This window comes from Podarcis gaigeae, assembly GCF_964106915.1.
Source record: "Podarcis gaigeae genome assembly, chromosome: 7".
NCBI lineage: Eukaryota > Metazoa > Chordata > Lepidosauria > Squamata > Lacertidae > Podarcis > Podarcis gaigeae.
The window spans coordinates 33,789,828-33,816,143 of record NC_139683.1 but is presented as its reverse complement, the minus strand read 5'-3'; the positions used below and the strand labels follow the sequence as shown (position 1 = coordinate 33,816,143).

The following is a 26,316-nucleotide window of genomic DNA, read 5'->3' as shown; positions in this document are numbered from 1 at the left end:
TTCTAGAAATCTGGAGAGCTACAGTCAGTGTAGACCATGCTGAGCTAAACGAAGCAGAGGTCTGACTTGGTATAAAGCAACTTCCTGTGTCTCAAAGAAAAAGCAAATGAGAATAGAGTCTATTCTGCAACAAAGTTTAAGCAGCGCTATTTGACTTTAATACCTCCCCAGAAATGTGTATCTGTGTTTGTATGCCACACAGAAGAGTTATTTCCCACCACTTAACAATCCTTTCTGTGTCATAGTTTTCCTCAGCAAAAGATATAGTACCATTGGGTGCCCTGATATGCTGGGCTTGTGTGTAGGAGTGGTTCTTACGGCGCTATAATGCTATGCTATAATCCATAGAAGTTGTTGGCGTTTTTCAAGTGTTTCTTGCAACCAGTTTACATTATACAGGCTCTTTAAGATGGCTCAGATAGCAACTGAGAAACAAATGTCGAAATAGTAATAGAAAAAGGGCTTGCATAGTGGGTCAAGTTCTTCCATTGCCTCTTTTTTTTAAGCCCTGCATTTCCTGAAAGTTGTGTCTCTCTTCCACCACCCACCCACCCTAGTCCAATGCAGCACTCAAAGCCAGTGCAATCCTCTTAGCTGTAGTTGTCCTCAAAGCAATAGTGGGGGGGAATGCATGGGCTCACCCCCTTACTGCTTTTAATAGCCCAGAAGTGATAGGCGAGTTCACACACACACATTCCCCTCAGTTTTTGCTGCTCATCCTGTACTGCATGAGGCCACAGGTGAGAGGGTTAGTAGGATCATTTATCAGCAAACGGTCAGATTTTGCCCACAGGTTTCCAAGGTATACACATTTAGTATGGCAGGCTGTGCTAATTGCACTTGAACCCAGGCGTTAAAGAGTCCATTACTGGAATGAGTTAAGCATGCCAGCTCTAGAGACACAGTACATTGAGAGGACCAGTGAAGAAGCCTGCTGTCTTAATTCAACTCAGCGCCATCTACCAACTGGGATGCTGTGACTCTCCTGGCACAACTTTTTGCACGCACAAATGGCACAACAGAAGAAATGTTGCTATGTCTAAAGCCATGTAAAACCCGAAGGCATTAAAATTTATTAAATGATGCAATAACAGAATTCTTTATTTACAATAGCATTATTTAACATCAAATAAGCAAATAGCATCAGCAAAGCAATATTAACTTGCATAAATGTATTTAAAATTTCTCTGAATATATCTACCTTTGCATAAACTGCTCACACTAGAAATACAAACATCAATGCAGGTGAACAAAGTGATGTTCAGAGTCAACTCAGTCTTGAAAATAAATCACAACCTGAAAACACTGTAAGCTTTCTCCTGAAGAACCATAGTTTATATATTGCTTAGTTTTACCCTCGTATAATCTTTTCATATACACACACTCATACACATCTCAGATGCAACTTCATGAGGAACTGTACAAATAAAACCCACAAATGACAAAAGAAAAAAATAAGAATCAATGCTTGAAGAAATGTGTCCATCATCTCTATTCAACGACTGAAAGCTAAGTGATGATGCGCTTATTTCAAAATTGTACACAATTCACTATACAAATATAATACATCAGACAGCTATGTAGGAATATACAAGACTTAAAAACAGATCTAAGGCATTATGCTAGATTTTAGCATTTTGAGGTTCTTGCACATAGCTTTACCTGTAGAAAGAAACTAAAAAGATTTTGTTTTAGTCTACAAAGAAACACCAGGGAGAAAATTCTAATTAAAAACCAAAGCCACTACAGTAATTTTCTTTTGTGCAGAGAATGCTTTTGCTCTTAGGTAGCAATACTACCATACAAATACTAGAAAACTTTAAATTCACATCAACAATTAATGGCTTAAGTTGCATTTCAAAACTGATTGTGTATCTTTGGGTTTTGCAAGTAGAGCTGAACCACCTTTTTCATGTGTTAAGCCCATATGAACTCCTTTTTGTAAAAAAAGAAAGAAAGAAAACCCACATAGATTAAAAATGCTTTATATAAATGGCAAAAACATTGCTTTCAGATAATATAGACTAATGGACTGGTGGGGCACCCATTTTTTAAAAAATCTTTGTTTGACTGTTAGATGTTGAAAAATATCAACTTCACTGATAGCAGTTTACCTGAATTTGGTTGAATGGAGCTTTCATATAATTGTATAATTGTAGAGTTGGGGGGGGACCATCAAGGGACATCTAGTCCAACCCCCTATGCCATGTGGTTATATATGTGTATTTTTTTTAAAAAAAATTAAGACCTCTTAAGTCCTTCACACTTATTATAAGAGAACACTGATTATGTTCCAGCGTAAAATCCAATTGCTATCTCTATCAATTTTACTGTGTATGGAATTAGAAACACTGATTATAAAAAAGAAATTAATTTGGCATGGTTACCTTTGTCTCTAGCATGATTAACACAACCAGAAAATGCCTACTCATTGTTTTCAGTTCATTGACCCCAATAAATTTTCTGATGGATATAACCACTTATTTTAAAATTCAACTAAATATGGGCAAACGAAGAAATATTCTGAACTGGCTCAAGTTAAAAATTACTTATTTGCCTACTTTTTAAAATTAAAAATGTTTTGAGAGAGAATATTTCAAAGGTAAAATATTTAATCCAAAACCTAGAGGTTAAAAATGATCAAATTTTAATCCAGACATAATTTTACTATTAATATTAAAAAACTTTTCTTAATGTTATGGAGCTCAGGGCTGACGTATCATAGATTTCCACCAGATGGCTCAGTTGTCTGAATAGCTACTTTTGAGTTTAACCGGCAAAGTGGTGGGTGACTGCTCAGAAGTGCAGTTTCTCCCAGTGTAACAGGAGAGCCACTCAACAGGAAACAAATGGTTTGAAATGAATTCCATATATTCCTTAACTTATTTTTTGTCTTAGCACTATGAAAGTCAGATTCTTTGTATATTTTAACCCTCATCACAAGCAAACAAGATTTCAAGGTTAACAAACCTCCTCCCAAATACATGAATGATGATTGAGATAATATAAAATGCATTGCATTTTAAGTAACATCCAAAATTTTGAGTCCAGGTATGAAAGTGTGTGGATTGTGGGGAAGAGAGAAACAGGAGGTCGAAAACAACCAGCTTCCTGGTATTTTAAGTCCACAGAAACTGATGCCAGCTTATACTAAAACATTACTGGAACCATAGCAGGTAAGAGTAAAACCACCTTAAGCAGTGGCCTGCTGAACAACAGTTTTTCTAAGATTCATTAAGAAAGAATATAAACATACAAAAAAGTCAAGAATTGGCTCCTACAGTGGCTGCATATAATATAAGGTTAGATAAATGACTTTATGAGCAGAATTGCAAGGTTTAGAAAATGAAGTTTCAAGCCTACAAATTAGGTCTAATCAAGGCATTGTGATCCTTTACAAAACACTTTTTTCCCCAGGAGACACACATAGCTATGAAGATATCTAATTTAATACTGAAGTACCTCATTTGGAAATCAACTCCACAACATGTATACCTCACAAAATTATACAATTAAAACACTAAAGTCTTCAACTTAAATTATTGCTTGTTTACATAGAAACTGGTTTTTATGTACCTTACAAAATGTCCTCAGTCCCCGCTGCTTCAAAATAATTAGAACACATGATGGTTAACTCTGTAGTGATATCTGCCATAGCTTAAGTCATTATTTTCCCCAGTTGTGGAGATGGGGGAAAAATTAAGTTTTATCATTTACATCAGATGCCTTTAAGTTCTGATTTTTTAATGCCTCAATCCTGCCACTTCCATCACCAAAAGATGCACCCTTATTTAAAATGATTATTCAGCAACTAGTTACCTGCAACCTAGAACTCAGGTAACAAACCTAGGGATACAATGAGGGTTATTCATTTCTCCACCCTGTAAGAAAAGAAACAGAGAAAGGGCAACTGAAGGCAGGAGAAAAGGGATGCTAACTTTAGTTAATTTTTTAGGATGCTGAAATCAATTGAATGGGAACTTAAATTGGTTTGACTCATGATTTCGTTCAAAGTAACCAAAAGAACTTTAAATACAGCCCTCTCACAGGATATTTTAATCTGTTTACAAATGTAAACCTATTCAAAACGGACTGGTTTTGTTTTCTAGCATGGGATGTCTAGTCAACTAGATACCTTTTCCCCAAGACAGTTAGTTAGATGTCTATTCTCCACATTTTGTCATTTAGCACTATGAGAGTCGTAATCCAGCTAACGCCCCACCTCCTAAAGTGGAGGTTTTAATATTAACCCACTTATTTCCAGATGGAACTGAATCCTTTGCACCAGACTGTGTAGCGAAGGAAAACAGAAAGAGATAAAGATCTAAATCTACAAACAGAACAGAATGAGAGCATGGTTGGTTTTCCTTAAATACATACATTTAAATACATTCAATCTGACACGGTTTATGAAAACTGGCTATCAACATTTACTTTGCAGGAGAGATCTAAGTTGCACTAAGGTGAATGCAGTGAACAGACTGAGCAACTGTCTGTACGCTAGCTTCAGACTGTCAAAGAAGAGGCTGCTCCTCCACCAACAATGGTTTTGATTCCACTCAAGTGGCGTTGTTCCGTTTGCAGCACTAAACTCTACTTTCTCCAGCAGAACCGACTGGCAGAACAGTTGGGGCAAAACCAAACATATGCAGCTCTTCAAACTGGTAAGAAGTCTGGGCTGGGGAACCCAGTCAGTTGAAGAAATTAGCAATCTTCAGGGTCAGCAATATTTCTAGAAGACCAAAAAGGAAAAAGAGGCATTAATAGCAATGCTTAACTGAGCATGTACTGTTCTTGGGGGACAAGGGGCGGGCAGGTGTGGAGGATTCCCTGGTCCCGTGAAGGACCAGGTGCGCAGCCTGGGAGTCATTTTGGACTCACAGCTGTCCATGGAGGTGCAGGTCAATTCTGTGTCCAGGGCAGCTGTCTACCAGCTCCATCTGGTACGCAGGCTGAGACCCTACCTGTCTGTGGACTGTCTCGCCAGAGTGGTGCATGCTCTAGTTATCTCCCGCTTGGACTACTGCAATGCGCTCTGTGTGGGGCTACCTTTGAAGGTGACCCCGAAACTACACCTAATCCAGAATGCAGCAGGTAGACTGGTGACTGGGAGTGGCCGCTGACACCACATAACACCGGTCCTGAAAGACCTACATTGGCTCCCAGTACATTTCCGAGCACAATTCCAAGTGTTGGTGGTGACCTTTAAAGCCCTAAACTGTCTCTGCCCAGTATACCCGAAGGAGCATCTCCACCCCCATCGTTCTGCCCGGACACTGAGGTCCAGCTCCGAGGGCCTTCTGGCTGTTCCCTCATCGCGAGAAGCAAAGCTACAGGGAACCAGGCAGAGGGCCTTCTCAGTAGTGGCGCCCGCCCTGTGGAACACCCTCCCATCAGATGTCAAAGAAATAAACTGACTTTTAGAAGACATCTGAAGGCAGCCGTGTTTAGGGAAGTTTTTAATATTTGATGAATTATTGTATTTTAATCTTTTGTTGGAAGCTGCCCAGATTGGCTGGGGAAACCCAAATATATAATAATAATATATTTATTTAACTCTTCTGGGTACTTCTAACAAGAGCAAACGAGATCTTTCAGGTCAATATATGTCATAAGGTACTTTGAAAGAAGAATGATTAAAAGGGAGTCAACCATAAACACAGATTGCTAAAGAAATGGACTTTAAACTTTTGCCTGCTTTTGGACACTTCTGTCTTTAAGCATTTTGCTGAGCTGGTGTTAAAAGCATGATTGTTGGTGGAATCCAGTGTTGCCTGGGTGGAATCCCACTTGCACAACACAATGTCACCTTCTCTTTCCCCTTGCAGCTGCCCTGAAATGTGCTTCAAAAGGTCTAAACCTGCAGAACAAATTCTGAAGGGGTGTGGGGAGGCTGTAGGGGCAGGGAAAGGGAGTATGTTCAACTTGCACAGGGACAGCTTTGGAGAGAAGCCTCAGCGCATATATGTGCGCCATACAAGAGGCTCATTTGACTAGTTTTGAGAATGAATTTGCCAGAATAGTTTTCTAAGAAGTCCACTTAGGAAGAATCATATTACTTGCAACTGGAGAAAATTGCATCTATTCCTTAAAAGATTCAAGGTAAAATGTGAACCCATCTTACCCGTGATGCATCTCCCTCCTGCTTTATCATATCCATTCCAGGTAGCTGGTTTGGAAAAAGATTGCCTCCTCTCATAGCAGGATCATTAACCTACGGCAGGGAGAAGACCCGTTTGTAAGTCACTGGGGGAAATAGAAAGCATCTTTGAATAAACCACAACACTGCATGCATACATGCATGCACACACACACACACACACAACCTTTCTAGCCAAAAAAACAAAAACAAAATAAGAGAGCAGACTGAATGAGGCGGCACATGTCATAAAAGGTGTTGTGCCATGTGCTCACCTCCACTTTTCTCCCTTCTTTACACTGCCATTCTTATGCACTTTTTGCTGACTTGCACTATTTTGAGTTGGTTACTGTGAGAGGGGGAGTGTCTCCAGGGCAAATGTTAAAATTGGTAGTTTATGTTGGAAAAAGCTGTATTAAATCAACTACTGGTTACAAATTTTACCAGGCAGAGAATTCTCACCTGCTCAGGACCCATGGAGGACAACCCTGATGTAGGCACAGAGGTTGCTGAGGTCATGCTGATCTGTCCTGTCATCTGGTTCATGTTGTTCATACCGCTTGTGTTGGTCACCATGGATACATTGATGTTCATGTTGTTATTGTACATGCTGGTGTTTGCTTGCTGCCCGAAGTGTGGTGGAGATTGTTGTGAAAACATGCTGCAGGATGAAATACACACCAGCACGTCAGAATCAAGATGTTCATCCTTCGGGCCTTGAACATTCCTGAACTCCGCAGAGGGTTAGTGCATGTGGGAACGCCTTCAATAAATGGAGTCTGATTATCAGTGCACAAAGCATGCATTTCTTTCTCAGCTTGTAAGTAATGTGATGATTAGGTCTGCAAAAATTCTCCCCACAATTTGCCAAAATAATATGTGTTAAATAGACCTACAGCATCTTTAAAAGAGTAATAAATCGAAAAAGAAACTTTTCCTGCTTATCTTTTAACATCAAGATGCAAAGACACTTAAAATATTCTGAGCTAACCTTAGGGCCATCTAAACATAGTTGTCGTGCTCATTCAAGAGAAACCAATGCAGTGACCTAGATGTGTGTGTATATATCTATCTAATTATCTGTCAGTAGGCAGAAAATTTAAAGCCCTGCAAGACTAAGTAGTTCAGTTAGTCCACTGTCTTTGTAACAGACAAGATCCTAGAAAACTGAAGAAAAAGTGGTTTGGGATGATTTCAAGTCATAATTTACAAATAAATAATTATCATTTCAAAAATTTTGCTTCACTCCTATTCACGACTACCTGGAAATAAGTTCCAATGAATTTAATACGACTGACTTCTGATTGGATATACAAGGATTTGAACTGTGATTTTTATTTTTAGCCCATGGCTGATAAATACACATCACATATATTTTATTATGGATTGGTTTTACAAACATGCAAATAAAACTCTAATCAGAAATTCACATGTTTTTGTAGTTACTTGATCTTTTTGAAAACTGGGTGACATGGAAATTCCTACTTAGTAATGAGAGGCCTCATAAGAAAAAAGTGTAAACTAGTCAGTTGTTCTGCTTGAGCAACAGGACTTCCACTTGTGTAATAGAAATTCCTCTTCTTCCCCACTGCAGACCAACCATGCGCCATCAAAATCTGTTTCAGGAAGACCACCCCACCCTAACCAGAAGTAGGGGGAATGCAGAGAGTGGACAGAAAGGGGAAATCCCATTGCATAAGTGGTCTAGAGGGTGCCAATGCAAGAACGGGCCTTTTCTGCAATGGCTCCCTGCTGTCCCTAGGGAATTCTGGCTGACGTCTTCATGATATACCTCTAGGCACCAGGCAATAATGTTTCTCTCCAACCAGACCTTTGGCTGACTGACATCTGATGCCCTTTTAAATGTGTTGTGGGAAGGAGGATTCTTGGTTTGTTGTCCTTATTTTACTATGTATTTTGTGGTTTTTATATTGTAATTTTATGTTGTGAACTGCCCTGAGATCTGCGGGTGAAGGACAGTATACAGATTTAATAGCAACTACTGCTACTACTGTGCAGTGCTGGATATGTCCCTATAGCTCCATTAGAGAATGTACAATTCATATGACATGGCCTCGCGTATAAAAGTCACATGTTATATTTCACTCTCTTTTCCCAATAATGATTCTGGTGTCAGTCTGCAGCACTGCTGTGATCTGTGAGTGGCCAGGTTCAACAGGATGATTGCTGAAAAAATGCGTGAATGAGCTATGTGACAACGGCCCAAACTGACATACTGTGAGTCATACCCCAGTTGCAAACCTACCTGTTTCCACCCATATTCCCTTGTGCCCATCCATTCATCTCCGTAGAGGATTGGTAGGCAGGATTGGCCTGAGACTGCTGTATCATGGGACTCTGGGTATGAGCCATTCTTGGGGACATCAGCGGACTTTGGGGAGTGGTAGCCCCAGTGAAGCCTGGATCGGCCTGCTGATTTATTCCTGGAAAACACAACAGGATTCTTACTTATGCTACACACAACAATTCAGCCAGAAGTATGGAATGGCTTGGAATGGCCTTCACTAGGAGCACAGCAGTAATGGAATCTATTTTGAGGGGACTTTTTTGGACAAGGACAAAACAAGGCTACCATAAACTACAGTGAAAAAAATTCTGTTGAAGACTAATATCATCTTTTTTTGAGGCACCAAAGAAATGGGATAAAGTTCGCAGTTTACTTTGTTTTGTGATATACAACTTTTTAGCAAAACTAATAGGGTTTTTTTGGGTAGTTTTGTAATAAACCAGAAACATACTGTATTGCATTTTGAGAATCCCAACAAGTTCAAATGGTACCATCACCTCCCCGACCCAATTCCCAGTATCTCCAGATTCCAGATGGTGTGTCTCATCTGGGAGCCATATAAAGAACTGTAGGAAAGGAGCTGTGATCCAGGAGTTGAGAATATTGTGATGGATGAAAGGTGTTGAAATAAGTGCAATACCATAGTTTGGAGGAAATGGAAATTGCTGGGCATTTGCCTGGGGAATCCGCGGGTTGCTCATTGTTGCTGGTATGCCACCGGAGGCCACCATACTCGGCGTCATATTCATACTCTGTCCTCGCATCATCAGCGTTCGCTGCTGCACTTGCTGCTGCATCTGCCTATGCCTCAGGTGCTGGCTCAGTATCTCCCTTTGCCTCTGGGCTAGCATCTGGGAATTGATGGGTCCCTGCAGGGTAAGCAAAAAACTGCATCAACACATATGATTAGCAAGGCATTTCCATCAGCCTGGCTACTAAAAAAACCCCAAAAAAAACCTTGGCAACTTTACAATAATCGGGTGAAGAGCTATCTTTCTGGCACATAACATATGAAGCTGTTTAATACCAGGCCAGTCAGATTATTTATCTACCTAGCTCACTACTGTCTACTTGGATTAGGACTCAGGCACAGTTTTAACTAGAAATGCCAAGGACTGAAGCGGCAACTTTTGCATGCGGCATATAAATGTGCTCTTCAGCTGGCCTATGATGTCTCATTCTGGGGTGATAAATTCTAAAACAGATACACAGATTACCATAGGTGACTGATATGAATTCCTAGAATAAGGCAATTTTTCTAAGGGATGTCTAAATTCGGTGTTGCTGAAGGCCTGAATTTTGAGCAGAAGTCCAGCTTGTACACAGCAGAGAGAGCAGGAGATCCCCTGAAACAGCAGGGCAGGATAGCTACATTTTGTAGTACGGGGAGTAAACATATTACCATCAAAAAATCGTGAACCCTGTAATACAATTAAGTCCAGAATCTAAATTTACTCATCCACACCACAGCCTAAAATCAGAATGTGCACTTCTCACATCCGTAAATTGAATAAAGCGAGCTATGCTGATTTGAATAAAATTTAAAATAGCTCTCACGCTTTCTTTCTCAAGTTAAAAATATTCATAAGTGGCGCCTTTCTGACAAAAAGCATAAAACCTCTTGCAAGATCCTGAAAGCTTTCCACCATTTCAAGCTGTTTCAGATATCATGAAACGAGTTTTAAAACTCAGAGAAAACGATGTCATCCCTGCTTAGAATATTTGGATTCATTTAAAAATGTCTAGCCCAACAATACCTGGAGGGAACCACATTGGCCACCTCTTATTCTTCAGGATAAATTAATATGCAACAAGAGTTGCAGGTTTCACTGCATGGTCTGTGGTCAGTTTGCGTATGGCCTGATTAGGGAACACAGAGAAATTCTCTGCCTCTCCAGAAGCATACACATACAGCTTCTGGTACAGCATGAAAGAGCTTCACAATTTCCTGCTCCACAGATTAAACTCTGACTATAATATTCTTCGAGATGGAATTAGTCATTTCACCAAAAGCAAGGAAACAGAGCTGCACAACGGCAATGTGTACAGTGACAGAGACTGCAACATCGGTAACATCAGTTGTTGTTGTTGTTGTTGTTTAGTCGTTTCTGACTCTTCGTGACCCCAAGGACCAGAGCACGCCAGGCACTCCAGGCACCCCTTCATGGATCAGTATAATATAGTAAAAATCATGGACTACTAAGTTTTATAGAACATTTTATTTATTTATTAAATTCATTTCCTGCCCTTCCTCTTAAAAGGAGCATACAAATGACAGAACAATTAAAGTTGCTAAACACAGAGGCAGACTGTGAAAGATCTCGTCTTTAAAAGGCTTGCTGCACCAAAAAGATAAAAGAGATGGTGCCTAATGTTTCATGGGAGGGAATCCAAAGGCCTTATTTTAAACTGTTCTGTGATCTTTGAATGAAGGACAGTATAGAAATGTTGTAGTAGTAGTAGTAGTAGTAGTAATAATAATAATAATAATAATAATACCAATGTTGTACAGAAGGGACCTGCTGATAAGATGATAAGTACAGGGATCAATTGGGTACGTCAGAATAGAAACATTTTCAATACCTGTTCCCTCACCTGTGTAGGTACTCCAGGTCTCAGAGACAGATTCATATTGGAAACATTGCTGATCTGATTCATGAGTGGCTGGCGATTCTAGGGCAAGGGGAAAAACAGAATAAAGAAATCAGTCATATAAGGCAGCATAAGAAATAATTCTGCTTTGATGGCAAGCTTTAGTTTTACGATACTGTGCTTCTTGAGGAAGAACTTTCTTATGGTAAGAGTTGTTTGAGATTGAATGTTCTCCCCCTGACAGTGGTGGACTCCCCTTCATTGGAGGTTTTTAAGCAGAGGCTGGATGGCCATCTGCCATGGATGCTTTACGTTGAGATACCTGCATTGCAGGGGGTTGGACTAGATGACCCTTGGGGAACCTTCGAACTCTACAATTCTGTGATTCTATGCATGCTGGTAAAAGCATCAACAGAGAGGATAAAAGCATGAAATACCTGCTGTGCTTGAAGTCTATGCTGCAGCTGTAGCCTTAGCTGATTTGGCTGGTTTTGCACTATGCCAGCAGGCCTCAGGGCAGCCCTAGGCTGCATTCGCAGTGATGCATAGCCTGGTCGCTGCGCCATTGGGTGAAAGTTTGGGTCCTGCATTGGTGTGTAGTTGCCTTGGGCCATTTGAGCCTGAGATGCATACTGCTGTGTGAAAATGGGTGCCTTTTGTTCAAGGATGATGTTTGATTCCTGACTTGAGAATGGCTCTGGTTCCACAGCTTGGCTCTGCTGAAACAAACATCAAGATGTACATGAACATAGAATTCTTAAACATTTATTGAGAATTATATGTTTTTATAAAGCAGAATAAACAGGTATGAAGCTGAGCAGCATAAATTGATATTTGCTTTAACCCATTCTATTACTATTTATTAGTACTTGTGACTCATTCAGAACTACAGTTGTACCTTGGTTCTCAAACGGAATCCGTTCCGGAAGTCCATTTGACTTCTGAAAACATTTGAAAACCAAGGTGTGGCTTCCAATTGGCTGCAGGAGCTTCCTGCATTCCATTGGAAGCCACAGAAGCCACGTCGGACATTCGGCTTCCAAAGAATGTTCGCAAACCAGAACACGTACTTCTAAGTTTGCGGTGTTCGGGAGCCAAACCGTACGCGTACCAAGGCGCTCGAGAACCAAGGTATGACTGTAATTGAGGAAAAAAACTATGTGATAAACAGAGTCCTGGTTCAGATGCAAACAGGAAACTATTCTTGATGAACCTTGAGGAGTCTGGGGGCTTGCACACTCCCCTCTTCTCTTCATTTTGTGCTCATAGAGATCAGAAGAAACCACAGTTTGATCCTGGATTTCCTCACAAGTGTAAGCAGTTTCCAAAGTTCAAATGCCACGGCAAAGCACAGCTTGTATAAAAACTGAAGCCAAAGCTTCTGATACCCTCCTTGCAAGTGCGAGGGCAGGGGAGACTGTGTGAAGCTGAGGTTCATCGTTGCTCATTCACATGGTGGGAAATTACTATTTCCTGTCATGTTTGAGCTGGTTCAATACAGGAGGCCCCTGCCCTAAACCATTCATATATTTTCTCTCTTTTAATTTTGCCATTAAAAAAAAATCTTGCCTCAGATTGCAGTGGTGAACCAGGGTTGAACTGCTACAAGTAATACCTGATTAGCCCTACAAACATTTTCATTTTTCTATTCTAAGGAAGTTGTGGAGTGCTCCAACTCTGATCAGAAGCTGGTGAAGAATTCCAGCAACCAGATGGTACTCTGAATGAGGAGTGCTTAACTCACCCTCCTCTCCACACACACTCAAGAACCATTTCCCCCGTTTAAATGAATCAGTAGTTTCTTTTGTTTGAGGTAAAACAAGAAAATAAGTTATTCTATGGTTCTCAGCAGGGCTAGAATCAGCTTTGGAGGAGAAGGATTTAGATTTAGAAGGAATACCTTACAGAAGAAATGGTTAAAAAGAAAGTTACTTAAGAGTCCCTCTCACCTCACAGGTGCTTTTAAATATAAATAAAATCTTTGGGAGGTCAGATCCCCTAAATTGCATTTGGAGGGGTTTTTAAGAATGAAGAAAGCATCATGACCATAATACTCCAGAACATCTCTGTTGATGGACGTGACGAAAGAACATGTAGGAGCTGTTGAAATATAACCTGAGGCATCCTGGGGTGTGGTGCAGTATAATATTGCTCCCAGGATCCCAAGTAACATTGGTAAAAGATGGCCCAGGAGTCCTTACCTCCTCATCCATACTCTAATATATGATGTTTCTGTCATTGGAATGACACTGAAGAGGGTGGTAGATTAGAGGCTGCCCCCATGGATAGACAGACAAGGCTTCAGCTTGGCAAACAGGCAGCTTTCCAGCTGCTTTACAAAAGACTTCCAAAAGTAATACGGTCTGGAATACCTTGTACCACTGCTGACCCACCCCAGGTTATATTTCAAGGTAAGAACTCCTGGGCCATCTTTTACCAATGTCACCTGGGATCCTGGGAGCAGTATTATACTGCAACACACCCCAGAAAATCCTATCTTTAGCCTGACAAAGCAGGAGGTAAGTGACGCAGGTTAACACTCTACCACTGCTTCAAGTGGTATTTGCTTGCAGGCTCTTGAGTCCAAACTTCCTTCCTGCTCCCTCCATTGTGTAGCAAAAGGCATGCTGTTCCCATACATATAGGGTAGGACCAGCTGCTAGGCTATAATTAAGACCTAAACAAACTCCTCCATCTCTCTGAGGCAGTTTGCCTAGGATGGGAGTGGGTGTGAGATTACATGCAGAAGCTTCTCAAATTAAAGGGAAACACTGCATTATCAATGAAATACTGTAATTTCCTTAGTGTTACTATGTGGAGGGATATTTATAATTATTACATCTGGTCAGCATTTGAAGTCCGTTTGAAAAAAGAAATCTCACTACTGAAATACCTTAGCTACATATATTTTGAGAAATGCTTAATAGCAGCACAATACCTGGCTGACTAGTTCTGGGATCCCAAGAGCTCTGTCAATTTCTTCCAGACCGTCAAAATTTCTTAGTGCCAAGTAAAGCTGGTCAAGGAGGGTCCCTTCATCGTTTGGAGACTCTGATGCAGGGTGTTGACACAGCAAGTCATCCGGAGAGTTCCCAAATGGTTGCCTAAAAAAAGAAACAAGCAACTTGAAAGCAACTCAAGCAAGAACTCTCACCACCCAGAAGGTTCAAATTAGTTTAGGGAATTTAATACACACATTTTTATGTGTGTCAGCTCTGCAATGCTAATTGCACTCAACTTAGTCTTTCTAAATTTTAGGCTTGAAAGCAGCTTTGGGGAACCCAAGAATCCCCAAATGTTGCTGGATTACAATTCCCATAATCCTTGGCAATTGACCGTGTTGGCTGGGGCTAATGGGAGCAGGAATCTAATGCCACCTGCCAGGTCAGGGGCCCTACCCCTGCTCTAAAGCTTGCTTAGAAACAGGATGCATTTTCTGTAGTAATCACTTTTAGCCTGATCAAAGACCAACCTTAAGAACAAAACAAAACCATGTATTTCCAAGTTTCCCTCAGTCATAAACCTAGGATTTTACAGATTTATTCCAAAGATATGACGAAGAAGCCATTTCTCCTTTCCAGCCTTTAGCTCATGATTGGCCTACTTGCCAAACTCAATCAATCAGGGAAACGGCAGTGCTTAAGCCACGATACTGATTTACACCAATACATTCTGTTCTTATTCATGAGCATCTATTCTATTCTGACAGCTTAATTTTGTAAAAAGCTATATGACTAATGATAACCCTAATCAGATCATTTAAATCAGACAACACAGAAGCTGATGGTTTCTTTCCTTATTCTGTACCATATAAAGATCACTGCTTGTTCATGATAACATACCCACAAAAGATAGTGAAATTTAACAAGCTTTGTCCTCAAAGGTGATGAAATCAAACCACCCATGTGAAAACAGAGTGGTAAATAATAAATCCCAATGCGGTAATCACATGAACAGAATATTTAGGTTTTGTAAAAAAATTAATTAGAATAACAAAATTAAAGGAAACAAGCAGCACTAAATGCATCACACATGTGATGCAAAATTCAGTTAGTATTATATAATGATGAAATGGATGAAATGAAGCAATAAAGCTCACTGGTATAATGTGCCACTGTAATTGTGAAATGCCTATTTCCCATTCACTTATGAAGGCACAAAGCAGAACTGTATCAGTTGCAGCCTCTTATGTTATGGAACAGGACCACACATTCAGCAACAGACCAAGCAGCCACAAAGCAAAATGAATGAGAACACAATCTGGAGCAGAGAAGGAAGGCAAGAGAGAAAAACAGATTTCCCCCTGCTTGCTGTTTTTCCCTTGCAAACCTCTTCAGCTGCTTTTCTTCCAATGACGCAGCAAACGGGTCTGCAGGCAGGAAGGGAAGATAAAAGTGGCAAGCACAGGGAAAGCTCAGATTCCTTCTCCCACCTGCCACTTTTCTGTTGCAAATGGCACTCTCCCTCCGCAGCTATTCAGAAGGGACTTGGGTTCTCAGAGGCTTGACTTTCAATCTCGAGTTAAGTGTCCACTGTTCACCAAGGCTTTCACTTAATTTTTTCATTAGTCTGGTGCTATTTTTGTGTTGTTTATATGGATGAATTTTATTATTAAAATTTGGTATTGTTTTGATACTAAATTTGATAGGAGGCTTGTATGGTCCCCTTCAGAAAATCTTCTTTAGGGAGCATACACACAACTGCAACCAAAACTACAGATTATTTGTATTATTTTCTTGCTATACAAAAGTTATTTTAAGGTACATCTTATGTCTTGAATTAATCAGACTCGCATTGCTTATTCTACTCTATTAAAATTTTAGTTACATACTGCCTTACTCAAGTTCCATTTTATATTGATTTCATTATCAAAATTCCATTTTACTTTTAAACTGGTAATGTAAGAATTTTAGAAGTTCTGAACAGTTATTAATATATATTAATCTTATGTTTATTATACGTTTGCTACAGATAAATACACTGCTCTTTTTTCTTTTTAGAGAAAAAGGTACCAGTACTCATCATGAACTTGTTCCATACAGTAAGTACCACACTTTTAACATTTGGGGGGAGGTGCAGGTACTGTGTTCCATTGAGTACCCCAGGGGAAAAAAGCACTGGCTAAATTAAAAACAAAACAAAACACCACTACAGCTTCAGGTAGAGTTCAACTTTTTAACACCACCTGGAATTCCTAGTTAAGCTGAACTTGTCTCAAGGGGGAAAACTCATACAGCTAATCCCAAAAGGAGCAAGGTAGGGTACAGTATACCGCTTTCCTCCTCTAAACAAGTCTACCTAACTGACACTGCCTACATCCATCCACTTTCACTATTCTGATTTGGTGAAGTAAGGCTGGCCAAGGATGGCCAAGACACAATAAACAAATGTATTCAATATGCGCTTGCAAATGTGAAACTGTAGACTTTCCACCTGGATACAGTATATAAATTGAAAGATGTACCAAAGACAACCATTAAATAAAAGACTTACCGGTTCTGATTGCCAAAAGATGTCTGATCTATGGGCAAGATACTATCTGGCCATGGGGCAGTCTGATTTGGAGGAGCCTGCTGCTGGGTATACTGGGGTCCTCCCATATTCATCTCTAGTTCAGAAGCCCCTGAAGAAAGGAAATCAATAATATATCACATCTCACTGGAACTGGCAATAACTCTTTTAAGAACAATAGCATTGTAGAGTTCACCATGCATACCATCTTTTTCTTAAAACACTATTTACACTTTAAACCCTTAAGGGATCTCCTTTTGCCTGTGAACATTGTGCTTGATGGAGCCCAACATTGCAGTTCAGATAACATACAACTCTACAACCCCGAAAGGAAATATAAATATCTTCCACTGTGTTTACAGAAGTATATTTTTAAAAATAGTAATAGCACAAGGTATTCTCAAGTTCCCAATTCCTAAACAGCATCTAATTACACTTAGCTACTGTGGTCCTTAACGATGTCATCATGCAAAACCTATTAAAAGCAGAACAGACTACGACCACGCTCCAGCTTACCCATATTCATGACTTGAGATTGAAGCATCTGCCTTGGACCAGGTTGACTATTAGGTCTCATGGGTAGGCTGGATGTTGGGTTACGTATCATGCCTCCTTGGATTGGCCTGTTCATGGCACTCGTTGTTGGAGCACAGGTCACCCTGACAGCAGCACCTTGGGTTCCCCAATCTCCTGATGGCATGGTAGGCCGAGGAGCATTGCTACTCATCATCCCTACTAAAATAAACACAGAAAAGGTTAAATCAAGTATTGAGAGATGTACTAAACTAAGTTTTGATTGTTCTTTGGAAACTATTTTAGAAATTAGCATACTAAATCAGATAGCATTTCAAATGCAATGCCTTCCTCCAAACCTCCTCCTCTCCAACACAGTCTTTTGATTATGGCAACTCTGTAGGTTAAATTTTTGACCTGAGCTAAGTCTGATAAGAGTAGACACACCCATTATCTGATTCCATGTAACAGGTCCTTGTATTGACACAACTGTAATTTGCATGAACCGTTTATGATGGCAAAATAATATGCTCTTTCAAAACTATTCCCAATAATCATTAAAGAACCATCCCAATACGGTTCTTTAATGATAAATCAAATGGCAGACATTATGTTTCAGAGATCTCTATAATAAAAACAAATCTATGAGACATAAAGGACTTTCACATCCTTTGGAGAAAAATACTGGTTTAATCTCATAGAAGGAAATGGAACTTGTTTCCAAGTAAACAGGATTGCATTTTAAGAAAGGAATCCTATGTACAATTTACATGGAACAAATCCTTCTGAACTCAGTAAGACTTTCTTCCAAACAAATATGCACAGGACTGGGTTCTCAATCCCCAACTCTCAATGACTGTAGCAGTCCCAAATTTCATTTACTGATGGGGTGAGTGGTATCAGAGCCAGGTGCAATCACTATTCCTGCTCTTTTCTGTAGAAATCTATCCATCCAAGGAATGGTTTTATGCATTTGGATGATCCTGCTTCCCACAAGAAGTACAAACCTTTTGCTCTAATCAAGCCAATAATAAAGTTCTCAAGATGGACTGGTGAGAAGGGGCATGGCAAGCTTCTGGCCTCCCAGCAGTAGTATCGCTGCCTCTTACTGGGAGGGAGAGGGGGTGAGGAGGTGAGTCCTGTGGCAATCCAATGCTCCTGCTGTGGTGCAGTCGCATAACACTAGCCTCCCCTCTCTAGGAAGTGACAATAATGCCATTGCTGGGAGTCCAGTGATGCTGCAGATTCCAGTCCATGTGAAACATCACACAAAAAGGGAGTATTTAAGTTACCTGGGCTACTGTTCCCAAGATTTCCTTGATTTCCCATCATTCCTTGACTGCCCATCATTCCGGGCTGAGGTATGACTGAATATGGACTGTTGTTTCTTATGGGTGGGAAAGCTCCAGCACCTGGTGGGTTTTGCAATGCGATGTCAAGTTGTAAATTCTGGTTTGGTAACATCCTTCCCAACTGAGCTTGCCTTGCATTGGTAAAAGCTGAAAAGATGAAAAATAGTTGAGAGACTGGAAGTATAATTTATTTTTATTTTTTATTTTAAAATTGAGGTGAAATATTGTATATATAATATTTCAAAAAGCAACTTGCAGAAACACACACCAATGTAGAAGAGTGAAGAGGCTTATGAACGGCTCATAATATTTTGCCTTATTTCTGAGAGATTAACCCAAGAATGTCATGGTTAGAAATATATATTCCCCCCCACACACTTTCAAAAGATATATTACTCTTTTTGCATATGTGGATATTTACACAGGGCAATATTCAATTTAAAAAATAAATGAAGAATACTTCTGCTTAACACACTATTTTACTGAAATATATCAACACCTATATATTGGAGGCATCTGTGGCTAGCTGAAAGGTAAATATTTAAACAAAGTATTTTAAGAAAGATTTCCCTGCAACTTTTTGGGACCTGCTTATTTTTAGAAATTGGTTTTCACGCACAAAACTTTGCCTAAGAGGATATTAACCTTGTAATTTACTCACTTCATTTAAAACTACTGCTTTTTTTTTAAAAAAAGTAATTCAATTAAATTCATTTGAAGCACATGTCCTCCCATTCCCTATTTTTTATAGCTGAAAGCACATTCACTTGCTTGGATTCAACTAGGAACAGTGATTTACAGGCAGATGTAGGTTTCTATGCACAGATCTGTTGTAGCAGGTGTACTGGAGGGGGGGAATCCTCCGTGAGTAAACCTGGAGATGCAGATGGGGTTGTGTGGTTCAGAAACAGAAAAACACACACACATTATGTTGAAACATGAGAACAGTCGGTGATTTGGAAAGCTGGGTGGGCAGTTAAAAGTCCTAATAGCTCACACTATGAAAAACTTCTGAGTAAAGGTTCTCATCACAGCAACACTTGCCTGTTAAGTGAAGCAAGAAGCAGCCCAAACTGTCTGGTGCTGACTTTTTCATTCATCTAAGTCGGTTTGGGAGACCTTTGGACTTCTAGTTATGGCTGAACTATGGCTCCCATCACCCCTGCTCATAGGTCATGCATGTAGGGCTGATGGGAGCTGTAGTTCAGCAACATCTGGAGGACCAGTGGTTCCCCACACCTGACTCAGGTGATAAGTCACACAGATTTTGAGAGGCTTCATTTCAAGTCTGGGGGTGGGGAGTATCTCCTATATGCATCCCATCATACTTTGCTCATAGGAAGGACTCTGAACAGCTTTTACTTTCAACTATCAAGTGCTCTCTGTGAAAACCATGATCACAGGTGTGCACTTCCCTAGTGACCTCATGGTTTTGTGAAGTACGTCTATTTTACTGTAAAACATCAATTCCTTTACTAATATTTCATGGTAATTCATGCATTAATGATAGAAATAAAGTAAAAAAATTCTCAGCAAGAAGTACATATTTTAAATCGATAGTGACTTAGACTTCTTAAGCAGTGCGATATCATGATTTCAGGAGATGCTACATCCATTTCAAAATGTTGATCCTATGGATTAGAACAGCAGGTGGTGCTGTTTGATTACTGCAGGTTTTTTTAAAGGCGCAGACAATCTGAAAGACCCAGAGGCACTGTTGCAAAGCCTACATTTTTCTTATCACAACAATTTCAGTCCAGCAACAACTCAGACTCACTGCTTTGAGAAATCCGCATTTGGGGTTTCTGGGCTCCAACAGGTGTGCCGGGGCTGTTTTCACCTGTGATCTGCATGAGGTCATTGATGATGGCTTGTTTGTCAACTGATCCTGCTGAAGTACCTGGTCGGGTATCTGGGAAAAGCTGCGACAACTGGCTATTCTGCAGATCATCTAGAATCTCCTCCAAATTATCTAGCTCGCTGGCAGGCTTTGATGAAACAGAAACAAGAAAACATTCATTTTTCATAGTTTGGACAAGCTCTCTGGCAGTCAAAGTACAAGATAAGAATATGAGCACTTGTATCTTCTATCAATTGGGTTGTCTGATATTTACTCCTAACAAAGCAAAATCTAGTGTGGTCTAGTCTGACATATAGAAAAGGCTGACTGTGTGTCTGCACCCAAAGGCCTCAAGCTTCCCCACCACTGTGCTTTCTGTTAGCACAAAGCAGACCAATTAAAGTTCTCTCCTTAAAGCAAATTGCTAATATTCTTTCCCCAGAGCCCAACCATGAATTGGCAAAGAGATATCTCCAAGGGCTGTAGCTTTCCATGGACGAAACAAAGAATCTTTGTTCAGCAAAAATCAGCATTCTGCCACTATTGTAATTCTGCTCGTTTATGACAGGGCTAAAAAACGTTCTATAGAGCAGTTACTTCCACATGGCTAAAAATGCTTTACATCTTGCATAGGCTTTTCATTGGTGGCAGAAAAGTACAGCATAGTTTAAAAACATACACAGGTTATCTCCATGTAGTGAGAAATCGCCTACACAGCCGGAATCTTAGTTTGACGGAATGTAAAATTTCCCAATTTACAGGAAGTTACTGGTTTGAGAATCAGGGAAATTTACCAATGTACATGCCGCAGGATGCAAAAAATCTTATGGGGTGAGGAAAGTTTAATTGACTCAAAAATTCTTAAGAAAATTAAAGCTGACCAGGTGAACGAACAACTCAAAAAAGCTTATAATGAATGCAAATATTTTTGTACATGGAACAGCCATAAAATCCTCTCTACAGAATGAACAGGCAACAATCCAACAAACTGGCAACATGTTAACTACTCCAGATTATTCTATAATCTTCCATACTGCCTCTGGATAGTTGTGGGAATTTATCTTAAAATGGTACATGGAGCACTGCCTTGCAAAATGAAGAGTGTATCCCCACCCTCCACAAATACAATTTCAGTCTTTGCAGCACTAAGATCTTTCTATGTAACATGACAACTATAGAATACACACACAAAATTCACAAATAAATGCCATGCCTAACTTTGTTAGTAACTGAGACTCATTTACTATAATAGAACATTAGACAAAAAAATGCTAAAGCCCAAGTGTTGAGTTAATTGTAAGCTAATTTTTTAATTAAACAGACTGACAAAAAATGCAAAATGTTAAAGATTGCTAAAATTTCCTTTTTTCAATCAAGATACTTATACACTGCAGGTCAGAACTTATTACATCATTAATTATATTTAATGAGTGCTCACTTTGATAGTACTATGTATTTTATATGAACTTTTCTTGTTCAGTTCCTTATCATTTGTACTTTTACCATTTATTTTGTATATTTTATGTTGTGAACGACCCTGATAAAGGGCGGTATAGAAATTTAATAAATAATAATAAATAAATTATGTATATGTTACTATACAAAATTAACAAAAGATGTATCAATGTTTTAAAAAGTTTTATGCAAGTATTTACTTGAAAAATAAGTATTTCAATATACAACAGGCATATACAGAAGCAACTTCAACTATTTTGGACAACTGTCTGTCTATCTGTAAATATATGCATATTTCTCCTAACTAATGTGCATCACTTTGCACTTGCAGTGACTGAATCCCACCTACCATTCTTTGCCCTAGTGACTCAGACTCTGGAATGACTGGGTGAAATTCAACATCATGCTATAGTGAACATCCATCCCATCGGCGCAAGCATTGCGGCTTGCTGGACAGAACAATCTCTCCTCTCTTCTCCCGCACACTGTTCTGGGGGGTTCTCCCAAATGTGCAGGGCTTGTCCTTATGGGACTGGGTAGATGAATCATGCTCATTCTAGACAACTCACTGACGCCTAGGGATTTCACCTCCCTGAATAATATTGAGGAGTACTAGATGAAACACTCTGTCTGGAAGTGCTACCAAAATACAGCAGTCCTGTGTTGTCCCCTAACACTTCTACAATATATGGGCAAACTCATGTGTTTCTCAGCATTTCACCACCATCACCACCACCACCACTCCAAGTAGCAGATAATGATGGGGAACAAAGGCAATTAACCACATGCTACATACAGTCTGGTTAAATGTTATGTGAAGGATTAGATCCAGGGCAGCCATTTTCAGGCCCCATTACTTTGGGTTCCCATCTTCCAGATACTTTTTTATTGAAGGCTTAGGGAGGTATGATTTGGCTAAAATTAGGCAATTTAAGGTCTGGGGCTGTTAGATTTCACTAAGGCCCCTAATCTTTCCTCCCATGATTTGAGCATCAGCTCCAGGACATTCAAGGTAGGATTTAGAGCTGAACCCTGGGCTAAAATTGTACTGTATAAACGAGAAGCTGCCTGATCTTTCAATGAGTACAGACCATCTAGACTACCACCTCCATCTCCTTATTCTGTAATTGTATTTAGGGGGACAGCACAGTGTAGTCACCATTCTAAGAGACATCTGCTGGCGCATGACTTGTAGGTTGGGGGACATATTTAATAAAAAATTTAAAAATTTAAACTATAAGACATGCCAGAAGCATTCAACACTTAAATTTGCCCCAGCACTCTATCTGCTTCTCTGCAGTTTTCCATGTAGCAAACTCAAATGTGAATGCTTCCAAAGCCACCATTTCAATATAAGACCATTCCTATATATAGTTGAATGTGTGGTTGAAATTTGGCAGGGACTTCATGTGTTCTGTGCTTTTCAAGGGTGAATGTGAGTTAGGGTTCAACGTCCATATTTAAACTGAGGGGGGAAATGATATCAGCACCAGTAAACTGGGTCTACCCTTCTGCTCCTTCCAGCTGCTTTTGCCTATTCCATGCAGCATAAATTGAATTCCCCAACTAATATCCTTGCCACCTGCCTTTTGTCCTTCCATAGCTTAGGTGAGGGAAGGAGGAAAAAGCTTGATTTAAAGAGTCATGTTTATCCAAAAGTTTTTCTCATGATTTCTTTGGAACTATCATTTGTATTTAAAGCTTTGTTGTTTTTAGAAGATATTTAAGCATGAAAATCCACTTACAAGTACTTTTAGAATATATGTTTGACCAAAATCTAGTAACTAGCTGTAATAAAACTCAGAAACATTAAAAAGGGGTGGAGTTGTTTAGAAATGAGTTTGATAGAAAAAAATTCTGAAATACTCAAATCTGTATGCAGGGAAGATGACTATTTAAATAAGCTACCTGGAATAATGCTATTTTTGGTGTTTTAACATGCTTCAAAGTATTTCCTGTTCAGAAAAAGTTACACTAGAAAGAAAAATGTTATTCTTTTTTCCATCAAATTCCTCCTCATAAAATATTTACTCTACTATGACCACGCCATATTTACAATAAAAACTATACATACCAATTAGCCATTATTTTAAACAGATATCACTTCAAAAGTAAAACATAAACAATTCTATCCAGTAGGTATTGCAAAAACATTACCACTTTTGTTCTAGAAAGGAGAAAAGGATGAGAAGAAGACTCAAGAGGACAGCGGAACAATTTATAATATTCTCTGTTCTATCATTACAACAAATGGGTTAAGCTTTGATCTATATTTAGATTATACTTCCTGTAAGTTTATCCTGCACCAGCTATGATTCTTTCACTTTCTCACTCTAGAGTGAGTTTTTGCTGTGTGCTTTTTTTTTGCACAGAAGTATCTATGTGATTTTAGGACACTTTTGTGCAGTTTGCACAATGAACCATTTCGTCCTTCTTCTGTGGAATGCTTTTTTCAAACAGCTCAATGTACTAGCGTTGCATCCTACTACCTCTGAAGTTCCCTTTCGGCACCCTCCTCACAGAAAGTCGATGTCAGGCACTGAATGTCGCCGGCTTTCTCTAAAAATTGTTGCTTCTTCACGCCTACATTTCCTCCCTAACACCCAGTTGATGTTCTACCAAGAACCACACTGCAAGGTCTAGATTGGCAAGGTCTAGATTGGACCTTTCAGCCAGCCAGGTCTTGGCAATACAAGCAAGGCAACTGCCTCCAATCACAAACATAATCAACCACCCTAGCCAAAACAAAACAAAAAAACAACCCACAACCCTGTATAAAGGGAAGACATTGACGCAAATGAGCAAGGATCATTTCCACGACAAATTTCCTGAATGAACAACAACAAAAAAGAGTCTCTTACCTGTTCATTCGGCTCAAAGCGCATCTCTTCTTTTTCTGTCTTTATAGTTACTGGCTTTGTGCTACTGGAAGGGTCTGTCTTACTGTCCGACCGTTCCAGCTTGGGGGTAATGTCCGGTAAACCAATATCTTTAGTATCATCTTTATCTAGCAAGTAGCGAAGTAGTGCATTTTCTTTCTTCTTGGGACTCACCGGTTCCTGTTTTGTAGTCACCTCTGAACCAGGAGCTGTGCTACTGGTCTCCTGGCTCGGTTCTTTCCCTGTGGCCTCTGCTGTGAGCTTGGCTAAGTCTACAGGAGAACTACTGTCCTGCAAGAGCCTGTGCAAAATTTTATGCTTCTCCTTGAGCGAGGTTCCATGTGTTGAACCAGAACCAGATAAACCTCCCGCGGAGTCCTTGTTAGCATCTCCCATAGCGTTAGACAAAGGTGAAGGCTCCATCTGATCAGATTTGGTGGTCAGCAGCTGTAAGAGCTTTGTCTGGCTTTTGCCATCATGAAGTCTGTTCTGTCCATCAGGCCTCTCACCAACAACCTGGGGCATGCCATCATTACTTTCTTTCAGTTCTCCTGAATGGCAGACACTCTCAGCTTGTCCAGCTGTACCTTCTGATTGCTCCCCATGAAGTCCAAAGCCATCTTTAGAGTCCAGGCTTCCCATTTTGCTTAGCTGAGGAGGATTCATACTTACAGGGGAATTTTGCAAATTACCCATTTTTACGTCAGGTGAAGCCAAGGATGAACCCAGAGAGACTCCATGCCCCTCGCTGAGAGCCTGAAGTGCATTGAGGGAACTGTTGGTATAACTATGGCTATTTCCTGTGCTGCTGCAAACCCCAACAGGTGAATGCAAGCTTCCTGCAGGGGAAAACTGACTGGGTGGGATCCGAGGACTGCCTGCCACTCCCGGACTCATACGGTGCCGTGGGGATAGCATAGAGTTTGGCTGACCTGGTGTCATGCCAGGGCTGTTTTGAGAGGGACTATTCATTTTTAGTGCATAGTTACTACCCTGAGGAGTGGATGCTTGTATACTTGACACATGGTTCATCCCGCCTGAACCACCAAACCTGCTTGCTGGCATGCCCATTTGTTCCTTCGGGCCATTTATGGCAAAATTCATATTGCTACTGATGGTCATATCCTGACCTGGATTCCCACTGCACATGGCCTGATGGGCAGGACTGCTGGAGCTAATTGGGTTCAATGGCTTTCCCATTGCTTGTCCAGGTAAATCCTGGTTCATTCCACAAACATTCTGTTCCCTGAAACAGTAAAAAAGAACAAAAACATTATTAAAATTTACATTTTAAATATGATTAATAAAAGACACAATTGATAAAATAAAGATTTGACAATCCCAAAGGCAAAGATGGACATAGCATTTGTTTCATCTTGATGTATTCTTAAGCCTGGGGCCTCTACTAACATTTCTTTATCTTGTTCATAATGAAAGAAAGAGAAAAGAAACAAACAGAAGCAATTACCTTTTTGACAAAGATCATTGCTTTTTCTATTTTACAGATGAACAAAGACAATTTGCTGGAGGTTGCTGGTATCCATTGCTGAGATCCACTGCATGAGGGAGCCAGACTCTAAGGCCCTGAGGTAATGTGGAGACCTATAGTGGATGCAACTAGAGACTCGGTAGCCACAAACCTGCACAGGACTGAGTTATAAGCCCCTCCAGTTAAGAATGCTGGCCCCCTCCTCCATGCAAAAACACTCAACAGGATATAGTGGTAA

General features: G+C 40.0%; 1 protein-coding gene across 25 annotated transcripts in view; it reads right to left on the bottom strand.

Moving 5' to 3' along the window:
- Positions 1-1,045: 1,045 nt before the first annotated feature.
- Positions 1,046-26,316, bottom strand: part of NCOA2 (nuclear receptor coactivator 2) — a 126,987-nt gene continuing 101,716 nt past the window's right edge. For 5 of the 25 annotated variants that reach the window (XM_083747537.1, XM_083747538.1, XM_083747541.1 and 2 more), the window contains 13 exons: positions 24,572-25,835; positions 20,193-20,403; positions 18,356-18,562; positions 17,067-17,285; positions 16,533-16,662; positions 13,978-14,143; positions 11,477-11,755; positions 11,043-11,120; positions 9,088-9,316; positions 8,406-8,583; positions 6,602-6,800; positions 6,125-6,214; positions 1,046-4,732 (listed from right to left, as the gene is read on the bottom strand). In XM_083747537.1, the coding sequence (XP_083603663.1) occupies positions 4,721-4,732; positions 6,125-6,214; positions 6,602-6,800; positions 8,406-8,583; positions 9,088-9,316; positions 11,043-11,120; positions 11,477-11,755; positions 13,978-14,143; positions 16,533-16,662; positions 17,067-17,285; positions 18,356-18,562; positions 20,193-20,403; positions 24,572-25,835 (3,262 nt within the window). In that variant the 3' untranslated portion in view covers positions 1,046-4,720. Of the gene's footprint in view, positions 4,733-6,124; positions 6,215-6,601; positions 6,801-8,405; positions 8,584-9,087; positions 9,317-11,030; positions 11,121-11,476; positions 11,759-13,977; positions 14,144-16,532; positions 16,663-17,066; positions 17,286-18,355; positions 18,563-20,192; positions 20,404-24,571; positions 25,836-26,316 lie in introns of all 25 variants that reach the window. The other 20 variants (XM_083747543.1, XM_083747532.1, XM_083747552.1 and 17 more) reach the window with 7 other exon arrangements.